This window comes from Haliotis rubra, unplaced genomic scaffold (genome assembly GCF_003918875.1).
Source record: "Haliotis rubra isolate DU_JTF1 unplaced genomic scaffold, ASM391887v1 Scf659, whole genome shotgun sequence".
NCBI classification, from domain to species: domain Eukaryota; kingdom Metazoa; phylum Mollusca; class Gastropoda; order Lepetellida; family Haliotidae; genus Haliotis; species Haliotis rubra.
In genome coordinates, this window is record NW_025767367.1 from 21,782 (window position 1) to 39,612 (window position 17,831).

Genomic DNA, 17,831 nt, shown 5'->3' on the forward strand with positions numbered 1-17,831 from the left:
GATCTAATTTGGAAGGTTGACCAAAGTGGCAGTTAGGTGAATATTATCATCACTGTCTTCCTTGCTATAACCTCTTCTGTCATTTTATATTGCCCTTGTATTTGTACAAGGGCAAGTACGTCTCCTGTATTTTGTACTGCCATTGTATTTACTTTTTAGTGGTTTTTAATATTTACTTCAAAACATTGTTAATATTAGAGTACAATTGTCAATTATACACACATTGGATTGATGATCACATTCGTTGTAATCACCAGACATTAGGTAGGTTGGTGGAATTACTCTACAGAGCGTGGAGAAACTATTTCACACATTCAAAACAGTACAATAGAATAACAGACAATTGCTGCTAGAAGATGTGTTATGAATCAAGCTACATTATATAATTAGGATATTTTGCAAACAGATATGACGCAGGTTTCACTCATTCCGTAGAAACATGAGACTATAGAACATGAAGTTACATGATGGACACGCAGTTACTTCCCTCAGACCATACAAGCGACATACATTCCCATGCATGTCAGTTTTTGATTTTAAACATGGTCGTTGATATTGAATTGGTATGTACATCTATAATTTGGAATGCTCATCGGCATATTGTATTTAGTTACGTTTCCTGATTAACGCTTTCAAGTATAAGAGTTCTTTTGTCGTGTGACGACAGCTGTCATCGATGTATCAGATAATAGAGGTGTTTCTACCACACGAGGTACAAATGCAGATCTGATGGGTGTTGTGGTCAGCGTCACCCATTTGGTAGATGTATTCATCGCCAGCCCACATGCTACTTTAATGCTGGGATACTGAATATGAAGCCAGGAATGTTTCCTTTCAGAACTGTTGTCTCTGTATTGTAATTATGGGCGTCAGAAAACGTGAACTGAACCCCATCAGTGGTAACAGTCTGCTTTCCATTTAACCCAGTGTAGCCTATCTGAACACACTGAACCAAGGAATCCCCATACTGCATGGAAAAGACTTCTATTTCCACATACATAATGTATGATGTGCCTGGCTGCAGTAGTACCGACTCAGAGAACAAGATGTCAGTCATCTGCCCACCCCCGAGAAGCTGCACGTCGGTCTGCAGTTGTTCAAATATATATGCGCCATCTTCGTCATGCAGTGAAATAATCACTCGAATCTTCATGTCATCATATCCACCATACAGCTGACAACCTTTCAGTTGAATCCTGTGATTGACTGAAAAAGAGAGAGCATGGCTTCCTGACATAACACATCCGAAACCCGACGCAGATGCAAATCTTTGGACGTATTTACAAACATCAGGTTCCCGCATTTGCTTTCTCTTTAAACCTACAAATGGGGAAATGTCAACAGTAGAATCAAATGCTCTGTCCACAATTCTAACTCTCTCCTCCGCTGTCAGTAGTCCAGATGGGCCCACAACCTTACTCAGATACTCCTGTGGTAGGCTGGTAAACCGGATCTCATACCTCATTTCACCCAAGAGTCTTCGTCTGTTCTCAGGCGTGTCACTCACACCTTCCTTCCGGCATCTTTCCTTTGTCCAGGACAGCACTGAGTCAAATGCATCTTCCTCTTTCATGTTCAGCGTGTCCGATTTGAGGAGCTTCCCCAGACACTCAGAGCAAAGACCCACAAACCCTGGAGACTTTGTGACTCTCTCCCCTCCTTCAGTCAAGATCTTCAGGGCCTTCTGTTCCAAGTCCAGTTCCCCGTAACCATGGCACTGCTCCAGGATCTGGCAGACATTGTCTTCTGACAGGGACTCCTCCAGGAAAGTTACACAGAGATCGTACAATGCATCAAGAGAGTATTTCCTGGATGTGTACATTAGTCCGGTGACTGTTTCAGCGTTGATTCGAGCCTTGTCTGTGTACATATACCTACAATAAATCATAATGGTTCATTTGGGGACACAATTGTTCTTGTGAATCACCGCTCTTTTAAACATTACTTCCCATAAATATTAGAAGTCACATCGGGGAGGATGTGGGTGTTGAAGATGGAGGGGTAATGGAATATTTCTGTATTTTCAGCAACACATTCTTCAATACTTGCAGCTTAGCTATAGATGGTATTGGTACATACTTTGTTCCTTGAGTCTTGCTACACTGAACTTCAACTTGATATTCAACAGTTTTTGCTAACAAACATAAAGGGTTTGCACTTACTATTGCAGTGCGCTATAACCTATACTCACGAATTTAACCTGCTAAGTAATAAGTGAGAAACACATGTAATTCTGGATCCGTTGCAGCCACATTTCACAGTATAAATGCTACAATGTCTGTTCACATGTATAGTAGGGCTGGGACAGGTCCATATTTTCTACCCGGGCACCCCACCTCCTATTACCCTACCCTACCCGGATACCCGTTATGTTAACTCCTGACATCGAAGTTGTAAGAAATGGCAATATATTCTGCAATTCGGAAGTTTAAATTTCGAGTTTTTCAAAATCTAAATCATGCATTATATTTAAAACAGGAGACAGTAAATTATGTCTAAATCTTCAAAGACAGCACAACCTATTAATCGTGAAAGAATAACATATTTTATTGTTTAATGAATTAGTCACATGATCATAACAGGTCCGGGTATTGAGACGGGTACCCGGGTCCAACTAATTACCCATCCGTCCAGAGTATCCGGGTTACCCGTCCCAGCGCTAATGTATAGCTTGTAAAAATTTCACTAAGTGAAGGCGTCTGTTCCCACTTCGGCGTTGCCTTCAATATCGATTGTAGCTACCATGAGCCCCCAAAACGTTTCTGCACCGTCTCGGCATGGACTTAATAAATCTTTGAATTCGACCTTGTGGAATTCTGGTCCATTTCCCTTGCAATGCAGCGAAAGTTAATCTAACGTCTGGAACGCTGACGTTCAAGATAAACGTGAACAGTGGCATGTGCTGTGTGAGGCCTGTCATTATTTTGCTGGATCAACTCCCTCTGGCGGTCAGTGATCGGGACCATAAGACTTCTTAAGATTTCGTCTCTACCAAATTGTAGGCGCATGAAGTTAGATTTCTGTTTGCAGGATATGGTTTCCCACATGACCACCATATCGGTCAACCTTGCCAACACAATTCTGTTCAAAATGTTCATTTCGACGTCGATAGGCACGTACTCTTCCGTCACGGCACTGAAGCAGAAAGCGTGATTCGTAACCATACACGTCGCCAGTTTGTAGATTTCAGCATCGAACACTATTCCACCTCTGGACCCGTCGATGTCGTCGTCGCACTACAGAGTCAAAATAGGGTCTTCTGGCTCGAAGTCCAGCTTGTCGTAAACGATTACGAATGGTTTGCGCCGACGCTATCCTCAAACCGATTCCGCAAATGATGTACCGGGATGTACCTACCCTTCGCTGCACTGGTAATCCGAGGCCTACCACATCGAGACTGATCTTTCGTAGAATCGGTTTGTTGTTATCGGTCCCATAAACGACTGATGGTACTCTGGTGAACATTGAGGTCACATGCAACGGCATTTTGAGACTCTCCAGCCTCGAGTCTCTATTGACAGCAGTGATTCGCGGAATAACTATATTCTTTCATTGAGCTTAAAAAATGCGAATGACCGTCTAAAACCAAAACCTCCTTATACAGGCAATGTCCCTGCTCACGATTCCTCAGAACTGCACTTGCAAATTTTCGAACCACGTTTCCTCCATGACATTTTCATGCAAGTTGGCACTTTAATTTCGAACGTAAACGTGCATTAAATTTTCCGAAGATGCGGTCTTTGCGCTGTCATTCATTCCATGTATACAAACCAACATTTTAATGGCGACATTATAACAATGAAACACTAATTTTGAAAAATATATGAAATTTCATGTACTATACCACTATCACTTCTGCGTTTCATGTTTTTTTGGGGGGGTGGGGGTGGGGTTTGGGTGGTTGGTGTTGTGTTGTTTATATGTAAAGACTGACTGAAAACTAAACATCATTATAAAACGGTGTCCACAATACCATGTCGTAGCTTGACATTTATGATTAAGCAACTTAGTTGGCAGTTTCTTACATAGATTGTGACAATGATATCTGCTTAGCGACTATGGATGGTCTTTTTATTTGGTATTAAATGAATTGTAAAATTGGTAGATTAAACACACCTTAAGAATTCCTTGAAAATGTCTGCCTCAATATCCGGGATGGTCACCTCCCCTTTTTCCGCCAGGGGGCCACAGAACATGGCATGGAACACACAGCTGCGACTGACAAGAACATAGCGGTGAGCTCGTACCACCTGTTGCTGTGATCCCACCCGGAAGGTGGCGTCACTGAAGTCTTCGGTTTCGAGCATGCGCAGATTACACTGTGTAAGAGTCTTCCTTGCCTGCCAGTTGTCCACATACCCAGATTCTTGTCTTTTAACGGACATCGTGTAGCTCTGAACAGATAAATCGAGAATATATATATATATATCACTGAGTGGTTGGTGAAACACTGAATATATATATAAGTAAACCAAGTAGTGTAAACATGATTCGATTACAACTAAGAACAGAAATTCATCTCACCACATTTCATTTTTCGATATCTGTTTCCACCAATCCTTAACAGATGATGTATTGAGAAATGACTGACATCTTCAATTATTTTGAATATATTTTGAACTGAAATGAAGATATTAAATTTATTTTGACTTAAAAGCAGATAATAACGTCATATATACATTCAGTGTGATGCAGCCAAAGTGCTTGCGCTCGAAACGAGAGGCAGAAGTGAGTATTGGGCACCGCTAATGAAGAACATCCTTAGAAACGGATTATAGAAATTCGACGCATGCGCACCACATGTCACCATGACACCTCGCTACCGTTGATACAAGAATTGAACGGGTTACAGGCCTATTATTATCTAAATTTACTGTCATAAAAATATGAAAAAGTATGGAATTATCTGGGAGTACATTGATATTAACATTTCAGTAAAAAACCCACGGGAAATATTCCTAAAAAATCTCAAGAAAATGGTAATCTGCCACTAGAATTTGAATAGGTGTGAGTTGAGTTTTACGTCGCATCGGCATCAATTCAGCCATATAGCGACGAATCTGAACACAATTCTTGAAGGTGGTATTCTCGGCCGCGATGTAGGGTCATGTCGTGGCTCTCGACTAGTACGAGTTGTACATGGTTACCCGCCATTTTCCGAATCGGAAGTATTTACATATATGTAGGCGGAAGTATTTGGTTCAAAGATATATGGAAATCGTTTAGAATATCTCTATTCAAGATATCTTAAATTCAATTCAAAATACATTTGAATAAAAATTAAATTCATTACCTCTTTTTGAGAATTCTATAATTCATTTCAAGGTATCTATAATTCATTTCAAGACATCTATAATTCATTTCAAGACATCTATAATTCATTTCAAGACATCTATAATTCATTTCAAGACATCTATAATTCATTTCAAGACATCTATAATTCATTTCAAGATATCAGCTATTATTTCCAGATATAACTGATATGCTTCATCTTCTTCATCAGCTGAAGATATCTCTATTTTCATTCAAGTTATCTTTAAAACAATTTAAGATATTAGTATTTCTTAATAAATGTGAAAACGGCTTGCCATACTGCCGAAGTGATGCTCTTGTAGTTACATATGAACTTAGTTAATATTGCAGTTGTTTATCACATCATATAGCTTTGTTGTTTATTTGCTTGTCAGAAATTGAAACGTAAATATGTCATTATTAACATTTCATCACAATTTGTCCAGCGTCCCTAACTTCCCGTTCACTTCGAAAAAGCACACAAAGGGACTATGACACTATAAACAGTGATTTCTACTTAATGCATGTTTTGACTTGAGCAAGATTGTTAAAGGGACACAACTCTGTAAAAGCTCTTCCAAAAGGCTGACGTGTGAATTATGCACATAGTTCAGTTAAAGATCACATGCAACGTAAAACACAACTTTGCAGATTCTGATACCTTTCGGTATGGACTTACCGAAACAAATCATCAAAAATGCAAATTCAACTTATAAAAATAACGCGATGAAAAAAACCGCGCGAAATCGTCGTTCAAACTATTCACTAACTTTGGGGAATTGAAGTGGTTTCAATAGCTGGGCTGCGCTCATAGCACGTGCGCAGTGAAATAGGTTCGCGCAACTTGGAAGCGGGTTGTCCGGTGAATATTCGATGAAGGCTTTGGTGTGAGCTATTTTTCTAATGTTTTGTTGATATTTCACAGGCGAGAGCTTTTTGGTACAGTAGATTACCGATTTAACTGTTTATATAATTTCATTTGTCTATTTCACCGCATGTTCTTCTTACCGAGTCACTTTCTCAGTTCGATACTTAAAAGCAATGTCATTATTTATAGCGTCGACAGAATTTCTAACTGTGATATAGATATGTCGTTGTCACAGACAAAACTCAAAGTCTGTTTTATTGACACCTATGTGTCTGCCTGCCTGTCTGCTAATGACAATATTCAATAAACAATTTCAATCACTGACCACATGCAATTTGAACTTAGCACCTATCAGGCTATACACCATAAACAAAACGCATTGATTTATGGCCCGAGTTCGGTCTCTGTCACATTATGTAATTACACAGACAGGCAGGTGTGATACTTGTACACATGACATGTTATGATGTCTGTTGATTGCAAAATGTTATACACAAAAAATGAGCATGTATTTACAAAACCCAACATCTCTATATATACACACACAATGAGCCGTGAGAGCGGCATCTGCAAATGAACCAGCCGTTACACTTGAGTGCACACCCACCCGCTCTGACTGGGTTGGTTATCCCGGCTGCTTCGTTTCTTGGGAAGTAAACCCAAGTACAAAATATTGCACTTTTGATTTGCGATTGTACGCTTATAATTTAGTTTTTATGTTTTTTCATAACCAGCAATGTATATTATATGTCATGAATAAGTGATAATTGTGTTTTAATTATGTTTGATTTTTTTGGTTGCATATGACCTTTAAGGTATCAACGTTATCGCACACGTCATACTGTGATAGCCGCATGGTGTGTTACGTGTCACGGAATCTATGGGTACAACTGATTGTTACAATAAGTATATTACAGTTGTTTACGTGTCACGGAATCTATGGGTATAACTGATTGTTACAATATGTATATTACAGTTGTTTACGTGTCGCGGAATCTATGGGTACAAGTGGTTGTTACAATATGTATATTACAGTTGTTTACGTGTCGCGGAATCTATGGGTACAAGTGGTTGTTACAATGTGTATATTACAGTTATACCATTAGGGTGTGGTCATGTTATCAACATCCACAAATAACTACCTCTGGCTAGTCTATACCACCAAACACTGTACACTAGACAAATCATCGTTCCGTTCAGATGTACGTACAGTGTACACCTTACCTGAGCTGGTACAGATGGTTTTTGAACACAAAGAGGGCGAGAGCAACTTTCACCTGGCGGATACCTGTAATCCTCGTTTCGGTTTGACCCGACTTCCGTTTAATCATTGTATTTTACGTGCGCTTTTTGTAATATCAAACGGAGGATAACTCTGTGATTAACGTATTGTAAGACCAGAATAACACTCATCCCAAGCCCCTCCCCCATACAGTCTAACGTCAGTAGAACGTTGTTGTCATCCAGTAACAGTATTTAAATCTACATGTTATCAACGCTGTATTCAATAGAAGCCTATCTACATTGGAGATATATATTTTCCTCTGTAACAATGTCTCTTATATATACGTTTTACAATTTTGATTTAAAAGAAGTTTTCAGCAATCGTCAGCAAGAGATGTTCATTTCCAAACAAAGTTGATCTTGAATCCGAAGACTGGAAGATCATTCATCCCCAGAAGTGTTACACTGCATCATGTAAATAGCTGAAAATAATGCTGGAATGAAGCACTGATTTTATTCAGGGTATACGAAAGGAAAGGCTGTATCCTCCTTTGCCAGTGTTGAGATCACCATGTACAGGTTGTTTATACTAGAAATCCAATTAAACATATTCCTAAAATTCTAAATAATTTCTGGTCATACTATAACACTCACCCCACCCCCACCCCACCCCCTCCCCATACAGTCTAACGTCAGTATCACGCTGTTGTCATCCAGTAACAGTATTTAAATCTACATGTTATCAACGCTGTATTCAATAGAAGCCTATCTACATTGGAGATGAATGTCTTCCTCTGTAACAATGTCTCTTATATATACAAATCTGATTAAAAAGAAACTTTCAGCAATCGTCGCATGGGACTCCACCCCAAAAGTACTAGAATTTGTACTTCAATAAGAAAGTGTAATCCCAAACTTACAAGTATATGCATGCATACATTCTGTGTCCTGTATAACACCGGAGAGGCAGCGGAGGTCCGGTGTCGGTTTCTATATAATACCTAATACTGGACTATATCTTCGAAAACTAAAAAACTATAAAACACCCTTAAGTGACGAGTGTAACGAGACGCGCGCAAAGCACTTAGAAGTTTTCGGTGTAGACGCTCAGAGAGAAACAGAAATTATTTTTGTAAAATGAGAAACAAATACAAAGCTTCATGTAGAAAATTCAAATTTAACCTCCGTAATCAAAGATTGAACAGATTGAATGATTCTATTCACAATCCTGCTATGTTCTGGAAACAAATTCGTTCATTTAGAAAGAGATCAAATCCTAAAAGTAATATTTCAAAATGTGAATGGATGACACATTTCAAGACAGTTTTTTCTAATGATGCTGTTTTTTCAAGCGATGGTTATTCCTTCGACGATGATATTATCTCTTCGAATGACTATGACACTGTTGATCAAATGATTTTGGAAACACAAATTTCAGTAGATGAGATAAAGAATGCTATAAATAACTTAAAGAGCGGAAAAGCAGCTGGTCCCGACAATATTATAATCGAAATGATTAAATGTTCTCAAATCGAGTTAATGCCCTTCCTCCATAAGTGTTTTAATACTGTATTTGAAAGTGGTTCGTTTCCAGAAAGCTGGTCTCGTTCAATTATCGTCCCTATACATAAAAAGGGGGCTCAAGACAATCCAGATAATTACAGAGGCATATCTTTAATGTGTGTTATTGGGAAAATATTTACAACTGTTTTAAACAACAGAATCTCAAACTGGTCAAATCTAAGAAACTTAATTCCTGAATGTCAGGCAGCTTTTAGAAAAGGTTATTCAACTACTGACCATATCTTTACACTATATGCAATGATACAAAAGTGTCTATCACGTAATAAACACAAACTTTATGTAGCATTTGTTGACTTTAAGAAAGCTTTTGACTCTGTGGATCGTTGTAAATTATGGCACTGCTTACGAAAGTCTGGTTTACAAGGGAAAATGTATTCTATTTTAAAATCTATGTACTTGAATATTAAATCATGTGTTCGTTGTGGTGATGATTTCACCGATTTTTTCGACTGTCCCATGGGAGTTCGGCAAGGGTGTATTTTAAGCCCTGTATTGTTTTCCTTCTTTATAAGCGAACTGTATTATGATATTTCCAATGCAGGTAAACATGGTGTGCAAATGTTTCCAGATATGATTGAAATTTTTATCCTCCTTTTTTGCCGATGATGTAATTTTAGTGTCAGATACTATCGTCGGTCTACAAAACCAACTGAATATTTTGGAACGTTATACAAATGAATGGAAATTATTTGTTAATTTTGAAAAAACAAACATAGTTATCTTTAGAAGAGGTGGGCCTGTCGCCTCTAAAGAAAAATGGTTCTTGAGTGGCAAAAAATGTATCTATTGTTAATCAGTATACCTACCTCGGGCTATTGTTTTCCCATACCATGAACTCTAAAAAGAGTGTTATATACCTGAAATCACGTGCTAAGAAGGCTCTTATTAATGTTATGTCCGTTTCCCAGAATTTTGGAATTTTAACCCCGAAAATATATTTTAAATTGTTTGATGCACAAATCCAACCGATTATGCTTTATGGGTCTGAAATTTGGGGATTTCAACGTCATGAATGTCTAGAGAAACTACACCTTTTAGCATGTAAAAGGTTTTTAAATGTAGCGCAAACAGCACCAACTTGTATGGTTTATGGAGAATGTGGTAGATATCCGATATATATAAATTCACAAATCAGATGTTTAAAACATTGGTTAAAGATCCTTGGAATGCACGAACAAAGAATCCCCAAACTAGCTTATAACATGCTTGTACATTTAGATGATAGGGGTAAGACAACATGGGCGTCTCATATTAGAACCCTTTTATTTTCTCATGGCTTTGGATTTGTGTGGCTAAACAGTTGGTAATATCAATCTATTTCTTAAGCAATTTCGAGAACAATCTGTTAGCATGTATTATCAAGAATGGCATTCCTGTCTAGACAATAGTTCAAGATACCAGTTGTATAGATCACATAAGAGCTTAATTCAACCAGAACTATATCTATCTGTATTGACATCTAGAAATATCAGACGCACACTTGTCAATTTTCGATTGAGCTTATTAGACTTATCAGTAAATAAGGGCAGACGATTTCCAATAGAGAGACGTTTAAGGATATGTACATTATGTAACTCGGCTATAGAAGATGAAATTCACTTCGCTTTTGTATGCCCACATTATGCTGATTTAAGAAAACAATATATCCCAAATAATTACCTGTTAAAATATCCTAAATCTGCCTTTGCTTCCATTCTATCTTCCAAAAATGAAAATGTAATACGTAATCTTGCGCTTTATGTAAAACATGCTGTTTTCCTTAGAAGCAATATCTTATCTGAACTGTAATTTCTTTGTAAAATGTCTGTAACATGTGCTGTATATTTACTTGTATTACTTGTCTATGGGCCGGAGGCCTAAAGTACAATAAATATCTTTGACTTTGACTATAACCTGAATATGTGTTGAGCGACAAATTTCAACTCTTATATAAAGCACTTGTACATTAAGTAAGGGCAGGTGCTGGAATGAATGATCTGGACAAGGCTACAATGAGCTTATGTCAGCACCGTGGGGGAAATAACTCTGTAAAGACTCTTCTGAAAGAAAACCATAATCTACTGACTTTCAAATGATAAAATCCGCATCAGCAATCAGTGTATTATGCGAGTTTTTTATGTTGTTTAATCCCATCCAACCCAATCAGTTTATATAAATAAAAAACATGTGTTTTTGAGTGTTAACTAATCTCCAGTACCGCTATGTGAAGCCCATTTCTCGTGTTCCCCGCCGTGATATGTGAAGCCCATTTCTGGTTTCCCCCGCAGTGATATGTAAAGCCCATTTCTGGTTTCCCCCGCCTTGATATGTGAAGCCAATTTCTGGTTTCCCCCGCCGTGATATTGCTGGAATATTACTAACAGCGGAGTAAAACCATACTCACTCACTCTTTTTCATATACTTTCGCCAACTTGACACATTTTCGAAGAATGATTATACATATGACAAATTAACTGAGAGGTGTTAACACAAGCAGTGACAATAGTTGAGCTGGGAGCAGGTTTCTCAAACTAATCGCCAATTCGTGTGGCAAGCTATTTTTCGGTTGTGTAGATTGAGTGAGTGAGTTTCACGCCGCTTTTAGCAGTATCCCATCACTGTCACGGCGGGGACACCAGAAATGGCCTTAACATATTGTACCATGTGGGGAATCGAACCCGGGTCTTCAGCGTGACGAGCGAACGCCTTAACCACTAGGCTACCCCATCACCCGGTTGTGTTGAACCTAAGATAACTCGAACTCCCTTCGAGTTCCACACACCATTGTTTGACTGCTGTTTCTTTGCTTCTTACATTATATGAACTTACGTCTTAGAAGTCCTCGTCTCTATCAAAGGTTAGCTGTGATATTTGTAGTTGTACATGTTTACCGTTCTAAACTGTCAGCTGAACGAGACTGGAACATAAACATTAATTCAAACATTGAATCTAAACGAATCTATTTCATGATTGTATCGTCCGACTCTGGCCAGTCTGTAAATTGTATCGTAGGTGCAAAACCCCATGAGACTTGTCTTCAATTAAAGTTGACGGTCCTGTAAATGTTTATTTTAGTAGTAGCTTGTTGTCCATAAACACGACACGTTGCGATGAATAACTACGTGTGGTATAAATAGATTATCCACCAACTGTATGATACTGGGGCACAAGGTGTTAAGGTCGTCCAAGCGGCCACGATTCACGTTTATTTTGAACCAAACCTCCTCAATTTAGGTGTCGCTTTCGCGGGAACGATCAAGCTACTGTGAACACCGAATTTAGCGTTCCCGGGACTCTCAATACACAAGAAAAACAACAAAGAAATGTGAGCCGTCGTCTGATACTGTAGTCATGGTAGAAATTTAATAAATAAATAACAATAAATGCTTGAGTCACAGACTGTTCACCGATGTCACATTGATAGGTCATGAGTCCAGGCATGGTCTTGTGCCGCCGTCTGTAGAGAATGGTCTTGTGCCGCCGTCTGTAGAGAATGGTCTTGAGTGAAGCGAAGGAAGGTATTTCCTTTAACAAATTAATCTTAATTTTAAAGTTTCATAAATCGTAATTCTATATTTTATGTCGCGGTTTTTGGCAGTATGTCGTTAACTAAGACGTTACAGACTGCCCTTCTTAGAAGAGGTCCTACAATGATTCACAATTCATCTGGCTCACTGAATACACCTCCTATGCGTGCTTTGAGCTTATTAAGTGTATTGTATTTGTGTATCGTACAATGTGGTTGATATAATATCAAGGCCGTAAAATACCGGCAAACTTTCCTAGTGACCGAGCCTCGTTTTGAGATAACTACGATTTCAAGATTTCCGTTTGTCAGAGCACGCCGTGTTTGCAAGGATTAGAAGGAGCGTAGTGTTGCAATATACAAGTACTTAGATGTATCAAATAATACTGATTAATATCTATATATCCAGTTGAATGAGTTGGTGTCAAAATTCTGGACTGGTTATTGTACTAAGCGCAATAGGACGGATCCCAGTCGGCAGGAAACGAGGCAGTTGTGTAATCAATGTTTTGACTTGAATTCTGTTTTGGATATCTGGAATCCGAATCAAAGATATTTTCAATTATTTTCCGATATCTTCCGATTTTAAAGACGTCTTGGATGTACACAGAGATAATTGAAGATATCTTAATATGAATTAAATAATCTGGAATAGAAATAATTATAGATCTCTGCAATACAATTCATGATAATGAATTAAGGATACGATAAATATTTCTAATATACTTTTGTACAATATGACAGTAAATGTTTTGTGGATATCTTTAGAGATATCAGGAAATATTGTCTTGATATCTCAGCAAGATTTTACGATATCAGTAGTTCTATTTTGGACATCAGAAATTAATTATCATCTTCAATTATTTTCCGACATCTTAAATACATTATTGATATCTTTAGGTATAATATGGACATCTTTAAAACAATTGAAGATATCAGTAATTTCACGGAATCAGCTAAGCCTGTGCATCTAAGACTAGGTTCCTGTCTATCTGATATAGTGGAACCAATACAATGGAACCGGCTAAGCCTGTGTGTCTAAGACTTTGCTGCTGTCTATTTGATAAAGTGGAACCAATGTACTATGGAACCAGCTAAGTTTGTGTTTCTATGGTAGATTGATGACGTATCGCCCAGTAGAGAAGGCCGCCATTGGCCGCCATTCGGTAGTCAATGCCGGGGTCAGTGTTGAGGCGTAGCGCAGCGCAGCAGACCCCGTTAACCAGGCTGCCTGAAGCTGCAGCTCCAGTGAGAATTAGGGCTGGGACGGGTAACACGGATATCCGGGACGGGTGGGTAAAGAGTTGAACCCGTGTACCCATCACATTACCCGGAACAGCTTTGATCACGTGACTAATAATGTAAAATTAATTGAATGTGTTTGTTATTATTTTATTTAAGAGATTGTCGTCTTATGTTTGAGATTGTGGACAAAACTTGCTCTGAAAACTCACAAGATATCAACTGTCGACAACTAAGCATGTCACGAGATAGATAGATAGATACATTGGCTTTATTTCCTCCAGATATGAAGATTACAAGCATTTAAACATCACATGATATTTACAGACAAGTAAATATATGAATGCATCAGAAAGTTAATGAAACAGGAAATTGCATTTACTGACAAAATCAGCCACAATTAACATTATTTGGCACCAGGTATCAAAGTGAATCTCTTCTGGGAATCCACCAAGGAAGAATTAGATGATGGAGTCGTCATCTTTTGACCATATGTCAGCAAAGCATTTGACACCCATCAGGTCAAATACTTTGTCAAACAGTTCGTCTCTCTCTGACATGTTCTTGGAACATGATATGAAAACATGGTTCACAAGGTCATAAACAACTGTATCACATGCACATTCTCTCGATTCTATAATTTGGCATGCGAGTTTTTTATGTTGTTTAATCCCATCCAACCCAATCAGTTTATATAAATAAAAACCATGTGTTTTTGAGTGTTAACTAATCTCCAGTACCGCTATGTGAAGCCCATTTCTCGTGTTCCCCGCCGTGATATGTGAAGCCCATTTCTGGTTTCCCCCGCAGTGATATGTAAAGCCCATTTCTGGTTTCCCCCGCCTTGATATGTGAAGCCAATTTCTGGTTTCCCCCGCCGTGATATTGCTGGAATATTACTAACAGCGGAGTAAAACCATACTCACTCACTCTTTTTCATATACTTTCGCCAACTTGACACATTTTCGAAGAATGATTATACATATGACAAATTAACTGAGAGGTGTTAACACAAGCAGTGACAATAGTTGAGCTGGGAGCAGGGTTCTCAAACTAATCGCCAATTCGTGTGGCAAGCTATTTTTCGGTTGTGTAGATTGAGTGAGTGAGTTTCACGCCGCTTTTAGCAGTATCCCATCACTGTCACGGCGGGGGACACCAGAAATGGGCCTTAACATATTGTACCATGTGGGGAATCGAACCCGGGTCTTCAGCGTGACGAGCGAACGCCTTAACCACTAGGCTACCCCATCACCCGGTTGTGTTGAACCTAAGATAACTCGAACTCCCTTCGAGTTCCACACACCATTGTTTGACTGCTGTTTCTTTTGCTTCTTACATTATATGAACTTACGTCTTAGAAGTCCTCGTCTCTATCAAAGGTTAGCTGTGATATTTGTAGTTGTACATGTTTACCGTTCTAAACTGTCAGCTGAACGAGACTGGAACATAAACATTAATTCAAACATTGAATCTAAACGAATCTATTTCATGATTGTATCGTCCGACTCTGGCCAGTCTGTAAATTGTATCGTAGGTGCAAAACCCCATGAGACTTGTCTTCAATTAAAGTTGACGGTCCTGTAAATGTTTATTTTAGTAGTAGCTTGTTGTCCATAAACACGACACGTTGCGATGAATAACTACGTGTGGTATAAATAGATTATCCACCAACTGTATGATACTGGGGCACAAGGTGTTAAGGTCGTCCAAGCGGCCACGATTCACGTTTATTTTGAACCAAACCTCCTCAATTTAGGTGTCGCTTTCGCGGGAACGATCAAGCTACTGTGAACACCGAATTTAGCGTTCCCGGGACTCTCAATACACAAGAAAAACAACAAAGAAATGTGAGCCGTCGTCTGATACTGTAGTCATGGTAGAAATTTAATAAATAAATAACAATAAATGCTTGAGTCACAGACTGTTCACCGATGTCACATTGATAGGTCATGAGTCCAGGCATGGTCTTGTGCCGCCGTCTGTATTGAATGGTCTTGTGCCGCCGTCTGTAGAGAATGGTCTTGAGTGAAGCGAAGGAAGGTATTTCCTTTAACAGGTCGTCTGTAAATCCGATGTTTTCATAGCAATTCGCCTTTTGGCTTTACCGGGAATAGGCAATATTGAAATTCGCTTTCCCATGCCGACACCCGTTTTGCCGCTCAGGGTTGCGTCCCGTGGGTACGCCAGAAAGCCATGATCGTGTGTACACCTGATTACTTCTCTAGGATTGTCAGCACGATACTAGCAAGTTTCACCAGGGAGACTATATATGTTGTAGAGTATCCCTGGTTTCACCACAGTGGAAAACGTCGGAGGCCTGCATCACTCCGGGCTTTCCCCCCATATTGTAACCCGACTAGAGTTCCAAACCTCCCACTGTATCATGCGGGCCACCAAACCGAAACATGAGTCCCATGAGTGAGTGAGTGAGCGAGTTAAAAATTAAAGTCACTTTGGCAATACTTCAGCCATATCGTGACTGAAACAAGTTTTAGATTAACAATAAGCAAAGATAGATTATAAAATCCTGTCAACGAAGGACAGTAAAACAACTAGAACATCACAGATATAAATGTAAAACCAGTAATTAAATCTAAAACATTTTTATCATAGAGGACAACACAATATAAAAATAGGCTATAGATCGCCAACAACTGAGGGTAGATCACCATACTAGGGACCATGGGGACTTACAGTATCTTTGCTACCTGTATGGACCCTAGTCGGATTTACACCATCCCCTCAGCCACTGGCGATTGTAGGCAAATTGAGCCGAGAATTAAAATAGTAAAAATGCTACGTTTAAAAAAATTAGGTATGATTAAATGTTACTTTGAAAGTTTTGGGTCTTACGTACCCTCTCAGGGGGACAATAATTTTACGATACTTTAACCCCCTTTGAGGTTACAGTCACTAACAATCTAAGTTATTAATCAAAACTACCAATCATTAAAACGCATCTATCTACAAAACATATTAATAAAAAATCATTAGTTAAATCAATTTCTTTTAAAAACCCAAGAATTAAATGGAAATGAACAGTATAAAAAAGATCTTTAACAGTTTTTACATTGAAATATTTATTCCTTGTGATGGAGAATTCAACACAGTCAAGCAGGAGATGCTTGACTGATACTCTCTCATCACAAGGGATACAAAACGGCGGATCTTCACCTTTTAACAGATATTTGTGAGTATAACGCGTATGGCCAATGCGACATCGTCGCATAATGACCTCCTAAAATCTGGACTGACAACCCAAGTAGGGTTTTATTTCATGTAATTTACTGATACCTACCTGGGTGTCCCACTTCTTCTGCATCAGATCACGGATGTAGGTTCTAATGCTAGCTTTGTAATCAGAGTATGGAATAAGAAGTGGTGTCACAGATTTGTTGAGTGCTGCCTTGGCACCAAGATCAGCCAGTGTATTCCCAGAAATGTGAGTCCCATTAACCAATTCACGACAATGACCTACTTTTCAGCCGATCCGAATTTTTTCGTGAGAAAGTGAAAAGAGACACTACAACAACTATGGTTACACTAAATTCCAATTCCTTGCTTCATAAGAAAATGGCATTTACAAATTAATCTTAATTTTAAAGTTTCATAAATCGTAATTCTATATTTTATGTCGCGGTTTTTGGCAGCGTGTCGTTAACTAAGACGTTACAGACTGCCCTTCTTAGAAGAGGTCCTACAATGATTCACAATTCATCTGGCTCACTGAATACACCTCCTATGCGTGCTTTGAGCTTATTAAGTGTATTGTATTTGTGTAGCGTACAATGTGGTTGATATAATATCAAGGCCGTAAAATACCGGCAAACTTTCCTAGTGACCGAGCCTCGTTTTGAGATAACTACGATTTCAAGATTTCCGTTTGTCAGAGCACGCCGTGTTTGCAAGGATTAGAAGGAGCGTAGAGTTGCAATATACAAGTACTTAGATGTATCAAATAATACTGATTAATATCTATATATCCAGTTGAATGAGTTGGTGTCAAAATTCTGGACTGGTTATTGTACTAAGCGCAATAGGACGGATCCCAGTCGGCAGGAAACGAGGCAGTTGTGTAATCAATGTTTTGACTTGAATTCTGTTTTGGATATC

The 17,831-nt window shown here is 38.7% G+C and overlaps 1 protein-coding gene across 1 annotated transcript in view; it reads right to left on the minus strand.

Annotated features, from left to right (window-relative positions):
- Positions 1 to 346: 346 nt before the first annotated feature.
- LOC124257336 (BTB/POZ domain-containing protein 6-like) overlaps positions 347 to 17,831 on the minus strand; it is a 37,015-nt gene continuing 19,530 nt past the window's right edge. The window contains exon 4 of the mRNA XM_046691372.1: positions 347 to 1,874. Coding sequence (XP_046547328.1) covers positions 788 to 1,874 — 1,087 coding nt within the window. The 3' untranslated portion in view covers positions 347 to 787. The remainder of the gene's footprint in view (positions 1,875 to 17,831) is intronic.